Source organism: Artemia franciscana, chromosome 10 (assembly GCF_032884065.1).
Source record: "Artemia franciscana chromosome 10, ASM3288406v1, whole genome shotgun sequence".
NCBI classification, from domain to species: domain Eukaryota; kingdom Metazoa; phylum Arthropoda; class Branchiopoda; order Anostraca; family Artemiidae; genus Artemia; species Artemia franciscana.
This window is the reverse complement of record NC_088872.1, coordinates 2,941,742-2,956,393: the sequence shown is the minus strand read 5'-3', so window position 1 is coordinate 2,956,393 and position 14,652 is coordinate 2,941,742. Positions and strand designations below refer to the sequence as shown.

General features: G+C 34.2%; 1 protein-coding gene across 1 annotated transcript in view; it reads right to left on the bottom strand.

The window, feature by feature from the left end:
* Positions 1-14,652, bottom strand: part of LOC136031657 (kelch-like protein 3) — a 60,275-nt gene that overhangs the window by 26,024 nt on the left and 19,599 nt on the right. The window contains exons 4-7 of the mRNA XM_065711327.1: positions 12,908-13,133; positions 9,420-9,595; positions 7,430-7,526; positions 4,052-4,208 (exon numbers count right to left, since the gene is read on the bottom strand). Coding sequence (XP_065567399.1) covers positions 4,052-4,208; positions 7,430-7,526; positions 9,420-9,595; positions 12,908-13,133 — 656 coding nt within the window. The remainder of the gene's footprint in view (positions 1-4,051; positions 4,209-7,429; positions 7,527-9,419; positions 9,596-12,907; positions 13,134-14,652) is intronic.

Below are 14,652 nucleotides of genomic sequence, written 5' to 3'. Positions count from 1 at the left end.
AATATATATATATATATATATATATATATATATATATATATATCTGTCTAATTCCTATCTGTTAAGAAGATGTTAGAATTAGCCTATATTTTTACATAATTTTAATCATCCAAACACTGGAATTATACCCAGTTTGCTGCCAAATAATGGTAGTATTTTCCTTCTGCTACAGTAATCAGAAAAATTACACTTTCTAGAGCTCCACCATGATCTTTTTTTATATTCTACTGATTTTTCATAAACTTTTTATTTTGAACTTCGCACCCGCGAGTGTAAATACTGAATTCAAAAATTGAAAATCATTTAAGTCAGACAGTTTGTGGTGACAAACTGTAGTAAGGAGCGACCCGGCAAAATAGTAACCGAGACTCTAAAAAATAGAATTTTGATAACAATAGTTACATCAAAAGATCGCATTTTTTACGCTGATTCTAAATATATATGTTTCATTAAGTTTAACTTGACCCATCAAAAGCTACGAGCCTAAGAAAATTTGCCTTATTTTTCAAAATAGGGGAAAAACACCTCCTATAAGTCAAAGAATCTTAAGAAAAATCACACCATCAGATTCAGCATATTAGAGAACCCTACTGTAGAAGTTTCAAGCTCCAATCTACAAAATGTAGAATTTTGCATTTTTTGCCAGAAGACAGATCACAGACGCGTGTTTATTTGTGTTTTTTTTCCCAGGGGTGATCGTATCGACTAAGTGGTCCTAGAATGTCGCGAGAGGGCTCATTTTAACGGGAATTAGAAGTTCTACTGTCCTTTTTAAGTGACCAAAAAAACTGGAGGGCACCTAGGCTCCCTCCCACGCTCATTTTTCCCAAAGTCACTGGATCAAAAGTTTAAGATAGCCATTTTGTTCAGCATAGTCGAAAAATCTAAAAATTATGTTTTTCGGGACGACTTAATCCCCCAGAGTCCCCGGGGGATGGGCTGCAAATTACAAACTTAGACCATTGTTTACATATAGTAATGGGTATTGGGACGTGTAGACGTTTTCAGGGGGATTTTTCACGTTAAAGGGGGGTCGAGGGAGGGGGTTACGTGGGAAGTTTTTTCCACGGAGGAATTTATTCTAAAGGAAGAAAATTTTCATGAAGGGGCCGCAGGATTTTCTAGCATTATTTAAAAAAAAAAACAATGAGAAAATAAATAAAAAAAAAGTTTTTTATGTGGAAGTAAAGAGCAGCATCAGAACCAAAAATGAACAGAAATAATTGCGTATATAAGGGGGTTCGTCACCTCCACAATACCTCACTCTTTACGCTAAAGTATTTTTTAGTAATTTCAACTATTTATTCTACGGCCTTTGTGATTCATGGGTCATTCTTAGAGAATTGAGACCAAATTGAAGCTGCAGTGTAGAATGAGGTATTGACGAGAGGGAGACCCCCTTCTTAAACGTAATGAAAATATACAAATGTAAAATTTCGCTACGTAAGTTGATTTGTAGGTTACGTATATTTACTACTAAAAAAAAAACTATGAGAAAGTCATTTAGCCAAAAAAAATTAATATGCAAATTTCATTTTAATTATTCATGTGCGGTGAGCCAAAACCTAAACATGTATCAATTAAAAAACGTTCAGAAAAAAAACAAGTTTTTCAACTGCAAATAAGGAGCGACGTTAAAACTTAAAACGAACAGAAATTATTCCGTATTTGAAAAGGGTTGTCGCCTCCTGAACGCCTTGCTCTTTACGCTAAAGTTTTTATTGTTTTAAAAAGTATAGTTGTGAGAAAGAGTCAAACTTTAGCGTAAAGAGCGAGGCGTTGAGGAGGGGACAACCCTTTTTCATATACGGAATAATTTATGTTCGTTTTAAGTTTTAATGTCGCTTCTTACTTGCAGTTGAAATCAAAGGATGCCAACTAGGCTTCAAAGTATTACAGATTTCGAGATCTGAATGGAACAAAATGGCGAATTTTAAGACTAAAATTAAATTGAATTGCAGATTTTGAGTCCTGAGTGTCTTAACATGGTACTCAAAGATGCCAACTAGGATTCTAGGTATTACAGATTTTGGGACTTGAATCGCAAGCATTGAGAATGCAAACCTTCTGGTTACTTTTATATTCAAATTAATATTAATATTATTCATTATAATATATATAGATTCAGGTATAATTATAACATTCAGATTCAGAGCTCCACCAGAAAAGTAATAAAAGGTTTTAATCGATAGGCCTCAGATTATTCAAAAAGATCAAACAGTTCGTGGTAACGAACTGTAGTAAGGAGCGACCCGGCTCAATAGTAACCAAAACTCTAAAAAATGGAATTTTGATACCAATACCTACATCAAAAGAATCGCATTTTAATGCTGATTTTAAATATATAAGTTTCATCAAGTTTAGTCTTACCCATCAAAAGTTACGAGCCTGAGAAAATTTGCGTTATTTTAGAAAATAGGGGAAACGCCCCCTAGAAGTCACAGAATCTTAACGAAAATCACACCATCAGATTCAGCGTATCAGAGAACCCTACTGTAGAAGTTTCAAGCTCCTATCTACAAAAATGTGGAATTTTGTATTTTTTGCCAGAAGGCAGATCACGGATGCGTGTTTATTTGTTTTTTTGTTGTTTTTTTTTCTTTTTCCCAGGGGTGATCGTATCGACCCAGTTGTCCTAGAATGTTGCAAGAGGGCTCATTCTAACGGAAATGAAAAGTTCTAGTGCCCTTTTTAAGTGACCAAAAAAATTGGAGGGCACCTAGGCCCCCTCCCACGCTAATTATTTTACCAAAGTCAACGGATCAAAATTCTGAGATAGCCATTTTATTCAGCGTAGTCGAAAAACCTTATAACTATGTCTTTAGGGACGACTTACTCCCCCACAGTCCCCATGGGAGGGGCAACAAGTTACAAACTTTGACCAATGCTTACATATAGTAATGGTTATTGGGAAGTGTACAGGCGTTTTCAGGAGGATTTTTTTGGTTGGGGGAGGGGTTGAGAAGAAGGGGATATGCTGGGGGAACTTTCCATCGATAATTTGTCATGGGGGATGAAAATCTCCATGAAGGGAGCGCAGGATTTATTAGCATTATTTAAAAACACAATGAAAAAATAAATATGAAAAAGTACTTTCACCTGGAAGTAAGGAACAGCATTAAAACTTAAAACAAACAGAAATTATTACCCATTTGAGGGGCTCACCTCCTCCTAATACCTCGCTCTTTACGTTAAAGTATTTTTAGTAATTTCAACTATTTATTCTACGGCTTTTGTGATTCTGGGGTCATTCTTAATGAATTGGGACAAAATTTAAGCTTTTATTGTAAAGAGCGAGGATCTGACAAGGGGGCGAACTCCCTCATATATGTAATAAAAATATGAGAATACAAAAGTTCTTTACGTAAGCTAATTTATAAGTTACGTAAATCTCTTACTAATAAAAATATTCGTAAAAAATTAAAAGTTCTAGTTGCCTTTTTAATTAACCAAAAAATCGGAGGGCAACTAGGCTTCCTCCCCCGCTCTTTTTTTCTCAAAATCATTCGATCAAAATTATGAGAAAGCCATTTAGCGAAAAAAAAAAAAAAATGCAAATTTCGTTTTAATTATTCCTCTGCGGAGAGCCAAAATCAAAACATGCATTGATTCAAAAACGTTCAGAAATTAAATAAAAAAAAAACAAGTTTTTTTAACTGAAAGTAAGGAGCGACATTAAAACTTAAAACGAACAGAAATTACTTCGTATATGAAAGAGGCTGCTTCCTCATCAACGCCCCGCTCTTTACGCTAAAGTTTTTTACTGTTTTAAAAAGAAGAATTGATAGACAGAGTCAAACTTTAGCGTAAAGAGCGGGGCGTTGATGAGGAAGCAGCCTCTTTCATATACGAAGTAATTTCTGTTCGTTTTAAGTTTTAATGTCGCTCCTTACTTTCAGTTAAAAAAACTTGTTTTTTTTTTTATTTAATATTGTAAAAAAACGGCTCAAATTTTCGAAAACACATATTGGAAAAAAAAATTGTTTTTTTGTTTGTTTGTTTTTTTGGAGGGGATTGGAAGACTTTCTAAGATTAAAAGGTGATACTTTACACTGAGAACTAGATCGAAGAAGAGGCTCTTCTTCTACTCTTTGAACTAGAAAATCCTGAGAGACTAGAGGTAATCTGACTTGCTCCATCAAAGTAGGCAAATGTTGGGACCGTGTTTCACCCTCATGGTTTACCCAGGCTATTACACTCTCGAACACCTAAAACATAGGAGTATACCAAAAGATTTTGTGCACATTTAATAGCTAAAAAATAAAAAATAAAAAGGAGAAATTATGCAGAAAGGTTAATTGCAATTCAACAGAGGGTAACGAAGATATATAAGAAAAAAACCGGTCAGTCGGATCGGTTTTCTTGCTGTTGTAACATTGTTGCCAAGTTTGTAATGGTCAAGTTCATTGCCACACTTATGACAAACCTATGAGCGTTTCTATTCTAACACTGTTGCCAAGCTTGTACTGGTGAAGTTCTTTGCTTCAAATGGGACAAATAGACCTACAAGCCTTTTTACCCTTATTACACAAATTAAATCATTTCGAAAATGCTCTTTTACAAAGAGAAGAGATTCCCTCATCCCCCTTTCATGAAATACTCTATCTATCTGTAAGCGCAAAAGAAATTAATATCGATATTTCACTCCACGAGTACAATTTTCACGCAAAAGGGAATAGGTTGCTAATGTTTTATATTTTAACAAGAAACAAAAATCCCTAGGATCGAACTCAAACCCATGGCTCTGAAATTAGGGGTATGCTGCTCTACCGACTGAGCCAACTAGGCTTAATAGTTGCATTTAACATCTTTGTTGTATTTTTATATTAAAATAAAGAATTATCTATAAACAATTTAAGAGACATAGCCAATTTTATATGTAGATTATAACGGTAATCCCCAGGGAAATTCTGGAATTGATTAAGAAGCCCAACTTAAGGTTAATACGAAAATGTGTATACTTATTTTTTCTATATTAGCAGTTCTGGCCGACATCTGCAATATTAAAAATAATCTAATAAGACAACTTTTGTCCAAAAAGAGCCTCTGAAACCACTTGGGATAACATCTGTGATATCTTCCTTAGCCTTTAGGAGAGACTAAATTTCAGATCCTTACTTGACCGCTATAATTACCATTACTTGCAATTTTCTAATCTTATTTCGGAGATTTATCTTCTTATTTTTCCAAAATTACAAAGAAACACTATGCACTTTAGCTACTTTACTTTTGCATCTTTACGCATACACAATCTTTACTAACAACTCTGCCCAACCTTTGTAAATCCAAACCACTTAATTAATTTTCTCGTAAATTATAATCACCTCTTCGCCCTTTATTCCTAGCTTTATTCGTCCTTTATTCCTAGCTTCATTAACTTTAACTTTAAACGTTTCGTTTTCGTAGCGTTTTCATTAACGTTTTCGTAACTACAAACTTTAACTTTAAAAGTTGCATGAGCTTTAATTTTTAAAAATGAAAGCTTTTTTCACAAACATTAACCTTCAAACCTATTCTTGAGCCCCGAGAGGATGTAAGAAATGCATTTCATGGCAGGCTGACCACCTAAAACATGATGACAAGCTCAAATAGTTCTCAAAAGCTGTCTTAAAGTTGAAATGTCTTCAGCTGATCAACTGCAAAGATACTGCTGCTCTCTTTGTAGGAGCGACCATCTGTGTTTTCACTGTCATTCATCGCAAAAAGTTAGTCCTGATTAATAAAATGGGTGAATGTACCATGAACCCTGAAACTTGACTCTAGAGTCATCTTGCCTATGACAAGGTGCCGGGTGATGAAATGCTGGCAAAATCCCGAAAATGAGAAAATCACAATCAGGCACTAGCAGCTCGGTCCAATTATCTTGAGGCTGGCAAGCCGAGAATAAAGTACTTGAAAATCGTGTTGAAAATCATGTTGAAAATGAAACAGTACTTGAAATCGTACTTGAAAATCAAGGTGCCGGGTGATGAAATGCTGGCAAAATCCCGAAAATGAGAAAATCACAATCAGGCACTAGCAGCTCGGTCCAATTATCTTGAGGCTGGCAAGCCGAGAGTAAAGTACTTGAAAATCGTGTTGAAAATCATGTTGAAAATGAAACAGTACTTGAAAATCAAGGTGTCGGGTGATGAAATGCTGGCAAAATCCTGAAAATGAGAAAATCACTATCATGCACTAGCAGCTCGGTCCAATTATCTTGAGGCTGGCAAGCGGAGAGGAAAGTACTTGAAAAACAGCTTCATCTGGCGTTGCACTAGAAAGACGGGGATCTAGAATGATCTTCCTTAGGAAGGTGTCCCTAAAAGTGTCTGTATTGACTCTTTAATTAAACGAAATTTTAATAGTCATTTGAAAATGAGGATAAAAGACTTTCGGCAAATAATATTCAGTTATACCTGGCACCACGTATTTAGCAAAAAGTAAAAATACTAAAGTACTGTTAATATTTTTTAACAATTTTTAACTTACCTACCCAAAATTGAAGTTTCTTCCTCTGTATTGACTCAAAATATAAGGGTATTTATAAGTATTAAGTGCAGTGTTGCCACCAAGATCAGTTCCTAAATGCTAAAATTGCCCGAATTTACTTGTTACACCATGATTTTCGGTGCTTAATTTTCCATCAATTTTAGTTTTCACTCGAGCCAAAAGCATCTTTCTTCGATACATTTTTTAGCATTAAATCACAGACCAAACCTCAAGTCACCAGAAAAATCTAGTACAGCCTCAACTTTCAATACGTCCTGTCAAGAAAACAATACAGAAAGATGGTCGGTTTGGTAAATTCTGGTATAATAAAGTTATCCATAGTTTTATAGGTGACTGCCCCCCACCCTAGCAAGTACGAGGTCTCCTTTATTTTGGCTTTGGATAGCATTTGGTATTTGGACAGTGTGAAGTTGGAAAACAATTTTTATTCCACATATTATGTAGTACATAATATGCAAAATAGTTACAAGCAAACAAATAATAACAAGTACTGGCAATGTCGGAAAAAATTTTTTCCTTATTATGTCAATATTCACCTCCAGAAAAAAAAGTAATTAGAATGAGAATACATGAAAGCAAACGATACAAGATCATAAACTTCCACGAAGCCTTTGGTGAAATTTTTTGAAGCTAAAAGGCTCTTTCAATGTCAGGTGCTATTTTGTCAAATTTTAGTTTTAAGATGATATTATTGATTTTTATTTAGTTTCTCATCCTTTTTAAAGAAGAAACTCGTATCTCTTCAAAATTGGCTTTTGTTAATTTTCGATGGAAAGTATAATTTATAAGTATAATTATGTATAATTATGCATTGTCTAAGTATAATTTAGTATAATTTATGTATATATAATATATAATTTATAATTTAGTATAATTAGTATAATTTATGCATTGTCTTAAGATATATTATACTGAACATTACATTAAGAGACCTTACCTTTTCCTCGCTAGGTACTGTAAGCTTGTCACTACTTATGAGACGACAAACTTGGTTTACGCTCAAACCAAAAAACTCTTCTGATTCAACAACGTCCCTGAAGAAAAGAAGCAATGAATAATACCCAGACTAAATTCAGCGCAATAAATGTCAATTTGAAAAAAAAACAGGTAAACAAGTGCGACACAATAATTATTTTCTGAAAATGAGCATACGACCATTTTCCAGTGTGAAGAAAACGATCTAAATAGGTTACGATTTTGGGAAAAGTCACTTTTCGCTTTAAAACCCTTAAACATTTTTCATCAATCGTCTGCTGACTGAACTTGGAGATACCTAAAGGTTGAAACCCTTGAGCATAAGCTGGTGGAATTTCAAAACGTAATTGTTTATTGGCAAATAAATTGTTTCCGGGCTTTTAGAGAATCTTCCCGTTTGTTAGCTGTGATGGGTTTCAGATTCCTAATTGCTTCATATTAAATGCTTCGCAATGCGGCAGAAAAGTCAAAGTTGTAGTAAAGTAGTAAACTCAAAGTAGTAACGCAAAAAAGATTAAAAAAAGGTGTCTTCCTTTACGCCGAGGGACGATAGTTCCCTTTGCACCAGAAAATATAAAGTTTGGGACCTTCTTTAAAATACTGTTTGGATAAATCTTCCTTGGGAAGCACAAAAATACTGTTTGGATAAATCTTCCTTGGGAAGCACACATAGCTGAAAAGGGAAACCAAAATTCGTGCTCCACAATGGAGAGTGTTCGCAGCTTCTTTCCCCCTGCGTGGAGGAACGACCCAAATAATTAGCATATATTTTCACATTATTTTTATAATCACATATTTGCCATAATATCGTCTTAAAAATACGTTTTGTCAAAGCCGAGTTAAATGGGCAAGCATATTCTGACATTCAAGAGTAATAGCTAGTGATGAAAATTATGTGGAGTGACCTTGTACTTTACAGAAAACAATGCTTAGTTGGAAATGTGATTTTATTTCATACTATAAACAAACAAAAATGAAAGAAAACCGTACTTACCAAAATTACTGAAACTTAAATTAATGAAATGCAGATTGGGAGTTTAATATATATATTGACACTTATTCGTGAAAGTCTAAAAAATTTATATTTATTAAATTTTCAAGAGAAAACTTTTAAAATATTTTTGTTTTCAGTCAAGTACAAGTGACATTCTGGTTTTTATACGGCATAGGGAGTGTTAGCCCTACTCCTGTTTACTGTAGTTTTATATTGTTTTCAGTTTAATTTCTTTATTTATTATAATTTATGTTCGTTTTTGGTTTCTTTTATTTAGAGATTAACAATAATAAAAAAATTTAAAAAACAAGATTTACAAAGAAAAGTAAAGACCATATTAAACTAAAGATCAGCAGGAATAAAAACCGATAACAATTCAAACTCAAAACCACCAGAAATTCTACTAAAGAATAAATGAAACACAAAACGAATAGAAATTAAACAAACAATCATAGCAAATAAACATACAATAGGTACCATTTAATGAATAAATGAATTAATAAAACGAAAAAATTTAAATTGAATATGCAAATCAAGCTTAAAACGAACAAAAATCACAACAAACAAGAGTTTGTTGTGATGTTGTTGTGATTATTAGTAGTAGTAACAGAAACAGCAGGAGTATTAATAACAGTAGTAGAATGGACATGTTGCCTTTTGATTAGTTGAACACCCCCCTCTTGAAACCCCCTGAAGTTTCACCTTGATACGGTAACCCGTTCCAAAAATATTGCTGATGTGCCCTTTTGACCCCTTTTTGACGGCCTTTATGTTTTAATTCTCTAGCCTTACAAGTAATCACAATGGAAGTTGTAGTTGTAGTAGTTTAGTAGCAGTAGCGGTGGTAGTAATGTTGGTAGTAGCATGCAAATATTATATAGTTCGTTACCATGAATTATTTGATATAGAGCCAAATGCCTTCACCAAGCTTTCAACTATAATGACAAATGAAACTTACGAGAAATATTGTTCCGTGTATTTATCAGCTAAATTAAGTAGTTCAACACATCCATGAACATCAGCAAATGCTCTAATTCCAAGGCAGTTAGAAGGATGAAGCTGGGAAGCAAGGAATTCACAACACGCGTCTTTTACATCGTTTAACTGCAATAAATTGGCAGCTGGCAGCAGTGTCTGAAAAAAAACTGTTTTATTAATAATCATTATCTTCTAAAATGTCCACAGCCCTGTCTTTGCAAGTGATACATCGATAATATGTCCTGGAACTGCTTGCCACCCAGGGAAAAATTCATTTATATATATATATATATATATATATATATATATATATATATATATATATATATATATATATATATATATATATATATATATATATATAAATGTTTAGTAGAGAGATCAGGATAAATCTTGATGGGAAAAATAAGCACAAGTCCTATATACGTGAATGACATAATTGGATCGGGTCCGCAGTCTTTGGGGGAGGTGCAGGGGGGACATAATTCGGCAATGCTGAAAAATTAGAAAAAATGAGGTATTTTTAACTTGCAAATGGGTGATTGGATCTTAATGAAATTTGATACCGGAACCGGAACAGGAGGAAACCGGAAATCTTGGAAAATTCTTAGAGTGGAGAGATCGTGATGATACTTGGTGGGAAGAATAAGCACAAGTTTTAGATACGTATTTGACATAACCAGGCCATATTGGCTTTCTTTTGGAGAGTTGGGGGAGGATAATTCGAAAAAAATGAGGTATTTTTAACTTACAAACGGGTAATCAGATGTTAATGAAATTTGATATTTAGAAGGACTTCATGTCTGAGAGCTCTTATTTTAAATTCCGGCCAGATTCGGTGGCATTGGGGGGAGTTGGAGGGAGAAACAGGGAGTCTTGGGAAACGCTTAGAGTGTAGAGATTGGAATGAAACTTGGTGAGAAGCATAAGCACATGTCCTAGATACATTATTGACATAACCAGACCAGATTCACTCTTTTTGGGGGAGTAGGGGGGATTTGCTAGTTTGGCCACTTCCAGATAAGCTAGGACCATGAAAGTTGTCAGGCGTATCAGGGACCAGACTAGATTAAATTACAAATAGTCTCTTCCCCGATTCGACCGAGAAGAATTTTATTTACCGATAAAACAAAAGATTGTTCTTCTTAAGTATGGCTTGTGGTCTAGGGGTAAGATTCTCGCTTAAGGTGCGAGAGGTTTCACGTTCGAATCCCGGACCACCCCAATTATTACATGAAGAAGATGCGAAACTAGATACGTGATCAATATAGCGATCACTGAAAGTTGGTAGGCGTATCAGGGATCCAGCCAGATTAAATTAAAAATGGTCCCTTCCCTGATTTGACCATCTGAGGGGAAGTGGAAGGACGGTTAATTCGGAAAATTAGAAAATGAGGTTTTTTTAACTTACGAACGGGTTGTCGAATCTTAATGAACTTTGACATTTAGAAGGACCTCATGTCTCAGAGCTCTTATTTTGAATCGCGTCCCAATCTAGTGACATTGGGGAGAGTTAGAGGGGGAAACCGGAAATCTTGTAAAACGCTTGGAGTGGAGAGATCATAATGGGTGACGGGAAGAAGCTCTTGGCTCTTCCAGCCTCGTCAAAAGTGCCATATGAGCTCTTGGCTCTTGTTTTTAGCAATAATTGAATTAATGTTTCAGGGCGTAAGGATTATCCTATTTCAGTATTTATGAAATTAATTCCAGCCACAGGATTTTGAGCTACGTTATTTTCAATTTCTGGGATACCTCCAAAAAACTACATCCAATTTACGTTGATGAATCTTAGAGGGGCTAAGCTATGAAATTCGTTAAACGAGAATATTAAAAGTAGTGATTTAAAGAAATTTAAAAGTCTGTTGGAAAATGGATTGTTTTCTAAATATGACTTTAAAGATTAATTTAATAGTTGATAGAGTAAAATTGTAATAAATCATTAAATTTATTGTTTTATTTTGATTGATGCGTCTTAATGAAGGAATTGAGTGTTGAGTGTTAAGTTATTGGTAGCAGAGTGCATGATGTAATTGCGTTTTGTTTTTTTTAAACCCCTTCTGAGGTTAATGTTAATTATTTTATTGTGTTGATTTGTTTGGTTATCCATAGCATGCTGTGGCGTTTGGAGGGGATGTGTTTATGTGATTTTTTTGGTGAATAATTGATATTCAATCATAAAAAAAACTTTCTTCTAACGAATCACCATAAAAAAAGATTTTATTTAGGCGTTAGAGAGGCAAGGGAAATTCACCAAAACGACAAAACATACTGCAATTAATACAACAATTAATGATAGAAACTATACAAATCACAAAATGAGTTAAAAACCCTGCTCCCCAGCTCATTTTCCTAACTAGGACATTGAAAAATTATTAGCTAATCGTTAGCCTTTGAGCTCACTTGCACATTAGCTTTAGAATTGTGTACAAAGAATGATCTAAGCGACGACTGATCTACAAAGAATGATCAACACTTGCAAATTTGACAACGTCCATTTTACTCTTCTCTGAACCATCTTATATTTTCTGTGGGTGAAAAGGAAGGAAACAAAGCGATGGTTTTATTTTGGGTGGAGGTGGGTGGAGGTGGAGGCAAGGATATGGAAAAATTCTTCGTTAGAAATCATTCCGAAATCCATTTTCTTTCCTTTTCAAGCATATTTTCTTTTTCTATTAGGAGAAAAAATATCGCCTTTTATGCTTAAAGGTCGTACAAGACATTTTAACGCCTTTCAGATAATAGTAATAAACTAATTGCTAAGAATTCTCAAAGGGACGACTAGCAAGGGATTATAGCTCAGGAAGATCGAAGTGTGATTGAAATAAATTACTCTTCTGATCCTCTCTTTAAGGGGAGGAAATACGACCTTTAGGAGTAGCCAGGGCTGCGGAGTCAGAGTCGTGGAGTCGGAATTTTGGCAAATTCTTGCTGAATGGAGTCGCAACAACAGAAATAAGTAAGACTATTTGGAGTCAGAATTACGAAAACACATAAAGGCTGGAGTCAAGCCAAATACTCTTAAATACTGCTAAAAAGTGGTAATAATAAACAAAATTCATATTATAGGTCAAGGCCGCATCCAGCAGGGCTAGGGGGTTTGAACCCCCCCCCCCCCTCCACATAACAAAAATGAATATAAACTAATTTTTTATGTGTTTTTTGAATTTTTTTTGTAAATACGGCCCTGTTGTAGGCTAATTATGGGTCACAATTAGCCTTCAAAATTACTTTTCTGCAATTCTCTTATTAATACCAATTTCTTTCATTAATTCCTGCAGTAAATTAGCAGGAATGGTGAAGAATTCTTAGGAATCGGAGCAATTCTGTTCAATGTTTCAGGAGTCGGAGTCAAAATTGGAGTCGGTGGTAAATTGGACCGACTCCACAACCAAGGGAGTAACGACAACGAAAAAAAAAATACTAGCTATACTTTTCACGTTACTACAGAGCGTAGCCCCTTGGTCTCACCTGTACATTATCTTCAGTCACATGCACCTCGGCAGTGTATATGTAATCAAGAAGAATCTGCAAAGCTTGTGGATCTATTCCCTGCAATGGGACTGTATCCTGTTTACTTTCCTCAAAGTTCGTAAACATGGCATGAAAATAGGCAGAACAGGATGATAATATTGCTTTATGAACTGGGAAGGACACTCCATCCGAAACCAAAATTATGTCGCACAAGAAACCACGACTGAAAAAAAGATGATAGTCAATACATATACAATACTGCAGGTAGGACAAATAGCCTTATCTCGGATACAAGCGAGACCACTTCGGAGTGCGATTAAAAAATGGTTTTAGCATAGCATTGGTAAAAATGACACGAACGCATTTTGGAATAGGTACGATTTAGTCAGAAGTAGGTGCGACATTTTAAAGTATATTTGAATTAAACGGTTTAGTTGTTATATGGTGAAAGAAAAAATTGTACTTAGAATCTTATATTGCCAAACGTCTAAAGTACCTAGGTAGGCTTCGCACAAAACTACAGCATTTATCTCGGTAATAACAACACATATCGCAGCACCTCTGAGTAGTAATATGATTTTGAAACGTGATGCTCCTCTGATATTTCCAAATGGCTTTCGGTCCAAAATGAAAACTTGTACATTTTGAACGCTCATAGTTTAGATTTGCCTTTAAGGAGTTAAAAATCAAAAATTCACAAAACCATTCTTCTTATTTTTGAATTTTTTTTTTTTCAACTATATAGATTTTATTAAGCGTCAGCTCAGCACTCAAAAGGAACCGTATATAAAAAGCATTGCCGAAGAAGTCCCTTTTCAAAGACTAATTTAAAAACTTTTTCCACAAAACAAATTTTTCAAAAAAAGTAAAGAGCTCCACAAAGCCAAAAATGATAAGAAATAAAGTCAAGTAACCTTTCAAGCGTAAAACTACCAAAAATCACCATCAATAAATAAATGAAACTCAAAACGAACAGAAATTACAATAAAACCGAGTCGAGCTCAAACAAAATCTAACATGAGTTGGGTTAATGACCGTCTTTTGTCAGATTAATATACAAATACTGATATTTATTTCTTAAAGTTTGAATATTGTAACATTTTTTTATTAAAGTACAGAAAATGAAAAAATTATAAATGTATTTTGTTTTCAGTTTTCATTTTGTTTTCCAAAAAGAACTTGTGATTAAATAGCAGGTTTGAGCCAATTTTTTTTTTAATAAAGAAATCAGCTTACGTCTAAGATCCAGCATATGTGTCACAACCACATATTTAGTTAAGCTATATATATAAAAAAATACAGACTCCCCGCTGCTTTTACACCGACTTTATGTTTCTTAAAAATCAGTTCCGGTTTAAAAATTTAAGGCCTTAGACTTTATGGTTGTTTTTTGTTTCTTTAAAATCTAATTACAAATAAGATAAACGGAGCCAGAATTAGAAAGTTAACGAAGAGCCAGAATAGAAAGTTAACGAAAGATACCTTGTCAACAGTATAGATACCTTGTCAACATTGATTTAGTTGACAAGGTATCTTTCGTTAACTTTGAAATAATGAATCTGCAGAAAAAATATGCTGACGAATTTTTTTTTTCTTTTTTTTTCAAAGGATTTAGTTTTTCAGCATATTTTGCATACACAGCTTTCAGAAACTTCAGGACAACCAATTAGAAACAATTTGTATTAGAGTATTCCTTTGAGAAAATTGGGTTCCCAGACAAATCTTTCTTATGTATTGTTTAG